General features: G+C 51.5%; 1 protein-coding gene across 2 annotated transcripts; it reads left to right on the top strand.

Moving 5' to 3' along the window:
* The first annotated feature begins 1,111 nt into the window (after window positions 1-1,111).
* On the top strand, window positions 1,112-7,316 carry CELA3B (chymotrypsin like elastase 3B). 2 transcript variants are annotated; one of them, XM_027110713.1, is made up of 8 exons: window positions 1,112-1,167; window positions 2,173-2,258; window positions 3,276-3,373; window positions 3,494-3,628; window positions 4,786-4,922; window positions 5,309-5,451; window positions 6,101-6,253; window positions 6,947-7,316. In XM_027110713.1, the coding sequence occupies exons 1-8, from the start codon at window positions 1,128-1,130 to the stop codon at window positions 6,962-6,964; spliced, it is 810 nt and encodes a 269-aa protein (XP_026966514.1). In that variant the 5' UTR covers window positions 1,112-1,127; the 3' UTR covers window positions 6,965-7,316. The 2 variants fall into 2 exon arrangements, with proteins under 2 accessions (XP_026966514.1, XP_026966513.1); XM_027110712.1 differs by lacking the exon at window positions 6,947-7,316 and having other exon boundaries at window positions 6,101-6,919.
* The last annotated feature ends 461 nt before the right edge of the window (window positions 7,317-7,777 follow it).

Here is a 7,777-nt window from a genome sequence, read left to right as displayed (position 1 = left end):
ATATCCATTAACAATAGAGTGGATAGATTTTGACGTATCTAAAGTATGGACTAGTAAGAGTAAAAATAAATCAACTGCAAATGGACGAGTCTCAGAAACCAATATTGAACACAAAATAAAAACTAGATCACAAAAGGATAATCACTGTGTGATTCTTCTTATATAAAGGGCCAGTAGAGGAAAACCCAATGTATTGTTTGGGAATACATATGCATGTGGAAATCGCTAATGAAAGCAAAGGAATGTCATAGGGATGGTATCCACAGAGGAATTTTATAATGCTCTATTTGGTTTTTTTTGGCCGCCCCGCCTGGCTTGTGGGGATCTTAGTTCCCGGACCAGGAATCGAACCCGTGCCCTCAGCAGTGAAAGTGTGGAGTCCTAACCATTGGACCACCAGGGAATTCCCAAGCTGGGACCATTCTTTTTTCTTTTTTTGCAGTACGTGGGCCTCTCACTGTTGTGGCCTCTCCTGTTGCGGAGCAGGACGCGCAGGCTCAGCGGCCATGGCTCATGGGCCCAGCCGCTCCGCAGCATGTGGGAGACCGGGGCATGAACCCGTGTCCCCTGCATTGGCAGGCGGACTCAACCACTGCGCCACCAGGGAAGCCCCAGGGACCATTCTTGTTCATGGCTGCATGCCCAAAAACATCCTGATAAAGTCCTCAACAAAAAATGTTTTTAATTGAGGTGGATACTAATATTAACCCTATGTTAGAGGACAGAAACCTGAAGATCAGAGAGGTTAAGCAATGTGCCCAAGGATGCAAAGCTTGGAGATGTCAGAGCCAGGATTTGAACCCAGGTGTGACCAGTCCCAGAGCCTATGTTTGTTCCTGGAAGAGGCTGTCTTGTTCTGATGTGAACTTTCCTGCCCTTTCCCCTGTTATCAGCTTGCCATTCAGTGCCACCTGTGCAGTCACACATTGCAGGGAACCCTGGATCCTGTTGTTGGCTGACTCTCCCCCATCTGCAGGGGGTGGGGGCTGTAGCCTTGGACCATGGGAGACCTGGTGTTCTACCACCTGTTCCGGGAATGGGGCCCAGTGTGACCCCCCTCACCCGCCTTCTGCCCTATATTAGAGCCTCAGGCTATGGATCTCTCTCCTACCATCTCAAAACCCACGATGCTCCGGCTGCTGAGCTTTCTCCTATTTGTGGCCCTTGGTAAGACCCCAGCCTGTGCTGCCCCGTGCCAGGAGCCCTTGAAATCTACCAACCCACCCTGAGTCTCGCAAACCCAATACGTGGTTCCATAGGAGAGGTCCCAGCTTGTATCTGGGGCATGATTGTGGAGGTTGTCAGCTTGATGCTGGAGCAGGAGAATAGAGGGGAAGCTGTGGGTGATAGACCAGCTCAGGAGGAAGACTGGGGGACCCAAAGGTCTGCGGTGGGAGTCCTCGACGTGGGTGGTAAACAAAGTCTAGGGGGAAAGACTTTGGGGTCTGTGGTTAGACTGCTTGGGTTGGAATTTCTGTTCCTCTGCTTAACCCTCCAACTCTCCTCTCACACTCCCCCTGCTGCACTCCATATCCTGTGGTCTAGCCTTTTCCTGGACTCTCTGCCCTATTACATTACAGCTCAGGGCTACCTCCTCCAAGCAGCGTCTCCTGACTGACAATAATGAATGGTAACAGATAATGTTTACTGAGTGCTTACTATATGCCAGGCAGAACGCTAAGGATATTTTCGTATATTATCTCATGTAACCCTCACAACAGTCCCCTTAAGGTCAGTACTACTATTATCACCATTTTACAGGTAGAGAAACTGACCCTCAGAGAAGTAAAGTAGCCCATCCTAGAACCAGGGGCAGAGCTGCACTTTGAATCCAGGCAGTCTTACTCCAAAGCCACCACTCTTCACGACAATAGCTATCACTTCTCAAGGGCTCATTGGGTACCAGGCACGGTTCTAAGTGCATCAACTCCTTCATTCCTGCCATGAAAGGAAGCCACATGTTCATCTCTCTCCCTAGACTCCTGGGAGTCCAGAAATCCCTGCTCTAGTCCAAATGCTCATTGTTCATATGTGGTTACTGAGGTTCAGATAGGGAAAGGAGTTGTATGGGATCTCACAGCCTGTTTGTGCCATAGCTAGGACTGGGACCCAGACCTCTTCTTTGCTTTGGGGGACCCTCTAGCTGATTGACGCTTCTACTCTATCCTCTAGCCTCGGGCTTTGGCCAGACTTCCTACAGCCTCTCCTCCCGCGTTGTCAATGGTGAGGATGCGGTCCCCTACAGCTGGCCCTGGCAGGTAAGAGCAATACCAGCTGCACTATTTCCCACCATGGGCTCTGCACCCCACGCTCTGATTGCAGGATATTCATTCTGGACCCCATTGTGCTGTTTCCAGTTTTCACCTCAGTCTCCAAAGGCCAGGAAACCCTTGGACAATCTACTTCACATGGAAGTTTTGCCCATTTAATCTGTAACCCTCACTGGGCTGTTTGCAAGTTAAAAGTAGACTCTGGGGGGAGGGCAGTGTTTGACCCAAGGGTTGGTGCATTAATGGTGGAAGTTCAGCGTGATGTTTAAGGAGTGAGATTGGGGGGACTCATTTCTAGACCCCTCAAACTATACAACAGGGCTATAAGGTCTGGAGCAATAAAGGGATGAAGGGCTTTATAGAGGTCAGTGAAGGGAGCACAGAGGACTAGACTCATTGCACTAACACAGTAGCCACTAGCCACATGTGGCTATTTAAATTTATTTATTTAATTTTTATTGGAGAGTAGTCGATTTATTTGTGTTAGTTTCAGGTATACAGCAGAGTGAATCAGTTATACATATACATATGCCACTCTTTTTTTAGACTCTTTTCCCACATAGGCCTAAATTTAAATTAAATTTAGTAATATTAAAAATTCAGTTGCTCAATGCTAACCACATTTTAAATTCTCAATAACCACATGTGGCTAGTGGCTACCATACTGGACCATACTGAACATTTCCATCATCACAGAAAGTTCTACGGATGGCACTGGTCTACAACAGGGGTCAGCTAACTTGTTCTGTAAAAGACGAGAGAGTAAATATTTTAGACTTTGTCAACCATGTGGTTTCTGTTGCAATGACTTAATTCTGCCACTGTAGCATGAAAGCAGCCGTGGATGGTACAGTTGTGTGGGCGAGGCACTGCACATTTCCAGAGGCGCCATTCTGTGTGAATGATTCTCTCTAGAGTTGTGCAGTGCACAACCTATACAGCCATGGGTAGCGGCCCTCGTTGTGGGGCCCAGACCATTCAGGCTCCTGCTTCCCTTGCCACCAGGTCTCCCTGCAGTATAAAAAGAACGGGACCTTCTACCACACTTGTGGAGGCACCCTGATCGCCCCTGACTGGGTCATGACAGCGGGCCACTGCATCTCGTGAGTTCTCTCACTTGCCCCCTCCCTGCGTGAGACCCAGGCAGGCTGGGGCAGTGGGGGACTGTGGGAAGGGAGGGGGGAGGCCAGTCAGGCCTGTACTGATGTCACCTCTGCCAGCAGGAGCTCCCTGACCTACCAGGTGGTGTTGGGCGAGTATGACCGCTCTGAGAAAGAGGGCCCCGAACAGGTGATCCCCGTCAATGCTGGGGACCTCTTCGTGCACCCACTCTGGAACCCCAAATGCGTGTCCTGTGGGTGAGTGAACTCTCAGGCCTGGGACCCAGGGGCTCCTCTGCTGGTCTATCTATGACCCAACACTGATTCTGAGAAGATTCCCAGGGACAGTGGAGCTGGGCCAGCAGCCTGAGCCCAGGTCCCACATGCTGAGGGTCGGAGCCAACAGAGCTTTTAAGGATCACCCACACCAAACGTCTCTCCCTACAGAGGGGAGAGCAGGGCCCAGGGAGGGGCAGGAACTCCCCCAAGGCCACTCGGCTGGTTGGCTTCAGAACCCAGGACTCCTCAGGCACCCCTGTCCCAAATCCAAGGGTTCCTCCACTCAATGGGCATTCATCCAGAGCGTCCTGCGTTCCCAGCATTGTGGGCTAAAGGACGAGCACTGGACTGAGAATCAGGCTCCAGCACCAAGTCATTGTGCGGCTTGGGCAAGTCATTGCCCTTCTTTGGGCCTCAGTTTGACCACTTGTCAAGGGTGGCCTTCTGGGCTTCCTGGGTGGTTATGAGGGTCAAGGAGAAAATCACTGGGTGAGAACACAAAGCAGGGCTTCTTCACCCTCTCAAGCATATGCAAAATTGTATGTCTGGGTAGCTCAGCATTTTTCTGGTGAGAGGATCAAAGAAGGGTGCAAAACCCCTGAAAGTGCAACGCAGAAGTGAGGGACCATGATGGTCAAGACCTGGACCCATCCTCAGGGGCTCCTGGGGTGAGTGGAGAGAAAATCAGACCCAGATGCAATTACTTGAGGGACAAACAGGCAGATGAAGAGAGCAGTGGTTCTCAAAGTGTGGTCCCCAGGCCAGCAGCAGCAGCATCACCTGGGAACTCATTAGAAATGTGAACCCTTGGGGCCTCCCAGACCCACCGCATCAGAAACTCTGGAATGGGCTCCAGCAACTTGTGTTTTAACAAGCCCTCCAGTGATTCTGACACAGCTGATGCATGAGAACCACTGGTGTAGAAGCTGAGGACAATTACCAAGGCCAAGGGTCAGCGTGGGCTGAAGAGGCCAGGAGGGCTTCCTGAAGTTGCTCAGCAGTAGGAATGCATGGGATCTGGAGGGAGAAGGGGCACCGGGCGCATCCCGGAGGTGAAATATCCTAAGCAAAGCTGAGGGGCGGGGCTTGGTCTGGCTGGAGGACCAGGCTGCCCATGACTCTTCCCTCCTCCCCAGCAACGACATCTCCCTCATCAAGCTCTCGCGCAGCGCCCAGCTGGGAAACAAGGTCCAGCTCGCCAGCCTCCCTCCCGCCGGCGACATCCTGCCCAATGAGACACCCTGCTACATCAGCGGCTGGGGCCGTCTCTACAGTACGTGCTGACCCCTCCAGCCAGCCATAGGGACAGTGGGGAGGATGACAGAGCCCGGGGCGGGGCGCTGAGGGCGACATCAGGAGCATCCTTGCACTTTTCCTCCATTCCTCCTCCAGAGGCAGCCTTCTCCCCTCACCCTCCCAAACGTGAATGTGTTCAATGGAAGATTTTTTTGTCTTCTGCGTGCCAGGTGCTGGAGATGTTCTGATGGAGAAAGCAGGCAGGACCACATAACCTGGTGGGAGGAGACTTCCCATCAGACTGGAAGAGTGGCTTTTCCTCAACCCCCCCGTCCCACTCTGGGGCTCCCAGTCCTAACTCCCAGACCCCAGCCCTAGCCCTGCATCCCTACAGCCCCTGCTCAATGCTCTCTATCTCCACAGCCAGTGGGCCGCTCCCGGACAAGCTGCAGCAGGCCCTGCTGCCCGTGGTAGACTACGAGCACTGCTCCAAGTTGGACTGGTGGGGCAGTGCCTTGAAGAAGACCATGGTGTGCGCCGGCGGGGACATCCGCTCTGGGTGCAATGTGAGTCAGCAGCTCTCGTCTGCCCGAGGTGGTGTGGGGCTACAGCCACTCCGCTGGGTGTGCAGGGCCCAGGGTACTTCTGCTATCTGCCTGGGAGGAGAGGGAGGAATCTTGACTGCTGGGCTCATTCAAGCCTCCAGGCCAGGCAGGACTTGGAGGAAGTCACTGCGGCCCAGGCACACAGCTCTGGTCTCTGGACTCTAGTCCCAGCTCACACACCGACTTGATCTGGGACGAGTTACTGTCCCTTCCTCGACCTCAGGATTCCCATCAGTACAGCAAGGGATATGGACACCATGATCTCTAAAGTCACCTTCAAATCTGGGGTCCTGAAGTTATAATTAAGCAATACTCTCACTGTACTACAAGTGAATATGAATAACAATAACTAACTGTGGTACTAATAATCAGAACTACCATTTATTGATTGCTTCCTCTCTACCAGGCACTGCGCTAAGACCATATACTTATCACCTCATTTAATTGTCACAAAATCTTGTAAGATATATATCATTCCTCATCACAAAGGAGCAAACTGAGGCTCAGAGAGGTCAAGTCATAGAAGGGTTTCTCAAAATCCCCGAAGTCTGAACCAATTCCTTAAAGCTCAGACACAGCTCAGTCCCCCACTGCTCTCCAACCATTCCAGGGTGACTCTGGAGGACCCCTCAACTGCCCGGCAGCAGATGGCTCCTTTCAGGTCCATGGCGTGACCAGCTTCGTTTCTGCCTTTGGCTGCAACACCCGCAAGAAGCCCACAGTGTTCACGCGAGTCTCGGCCTTCAATGACTGGATTGAGGAGGTAAGCAGGACAGAGCAAGCAGCGAGGGCTCTGGGTGCTGGCTCTTCTCAGAGGTGCTGGGGGGATGGGTGAGAACAGCAGATCCTGATCCTAGGAGGTCAGCAGTGGGAGTGGGGCACATGCCAGAAGGGTTTGAGGATGTTTTCTGCTGCAGTGTGGCCCTAAGAATCTCAAGGGCTTCTGGGTGGAGCTTTGAGCTACTGCTGAACTTCCTTTTTTCAACAAGTGTATATGAAGTGCCTCCTTTGGTCCAGGTCTTTTCTTGTCATGGAGGATAGAGTGATGTGTGGCTTGTGGGGAACAGACGATTAAATGAGCAAAATGATGAAATGTGGTGGAAGCTGTGATAGGTGAAGCTCAGGCCCCAGTGAGAAAGCAAACCTCATCTGGCAATGAGCGGTCAGGGAGGATTAATACTGTTCGTGACAATAGGCTTAGCCACCATTTATGGACTCTTAAACATATGCCAGGCACTGTGATGACACCTTAGTCAATATTTTAATTTAAAACCCCCATGAGGTAAGTACTATGATTACCCCCATTGTACAGATGAGAAAACTGAGGCTCAGAGAGCTCAAGTCACTCTCCCAGGGTCATACAGCCAATGAGTAACATGGTTGGGAGTTGAACTCAGTTCCATATGGCGTCAGAAGCTGTGTTCCTGACTAGACTATTTCCCCTCTCTTTTTTCAGACCATTGCAAGCCACTAGAACCAAGGCCGGGGTGGCAGTGCCCATTCACTCTCTTTGTGAAAAATAAAGATCTCTCAGAAAATTCCAAATTGAGTCTTTCTTCCTTCTTTGATTCACCTCTTCCCCTCTGGCCTGTTCCTAAAATCTTAGATGTGATATGTAGAGATGAGAAGAGAATCAACCCTCTCATATGAGAATGAGAAAAAAATGAGGCCCAGAGAGAAGGGAGTTGGTGTCAAGTGACCGACCATCACAGTTTTCCTGGGACACAGGACTTTCCGCGGTTAAAACTGGGTGAAGGGGCTTCCCTGGTGGCGCAGCGGTTGAGAGTCCGCCTGCCGATGCAGGGGACATGGGTTCGTGCCCCAGACCAGGAAGATCCCACATGCCGTGGAGCGGCTGGGCCCGTGAGACATGGGCCGCTGAGCCTGCGCGTCCACAACGGGAGAGGCCACAACGGTGAGAGGCCCGCGTACCGCAAAACAAACAAACAAACAAACAAACAAAAAAACTGGGTGAGGGACTTCCCTGCTGGTCCAGTGGTTAAGACTCCGTGATTCCACCACAGGGGGCACGGGTCAGGGAACTAAGATATGTCCCGTGGTGTGGCAGAAAAAAAACAACAACAAAAAATCAACATCAAAAACAAAATCAAAAAAAACCCAAACCGGTGAGTCTTGGGAAGTTGTACAGCCACGTGCACAATCACTGGCTTTTCAATGCAGGCATAAAAGCATGGTAGAGTCTGCAGAAATACTGTCCTTACCAGCCCCTTGGGAGGCTCATGTTGGAATTGACAGGGCTGTGCATTTTCTGCTTCCATTGATGGGC

This window comes from Aethalodelphis obliquidens, unplaced genomic scaffold (genome assembly GCF_003676395.1).
Source record: "Aethalodelphis obliquidens isolate GAN/ISIS:26980383/991018 unplaced genomic scaffold, ASM367639v1 scaffold9, whole genome shotgun sequence".
Taxonomy (NCBI): Eukaryota; Metazoa; Chordata; class Mammalia; order Artiodactyla; family Delphinidae; genus Aethalodelphis; species Aethalodelphis obliquidens.
This window is presented reverse-complemented; position numbering and strand designations above follow the sequence as displayed.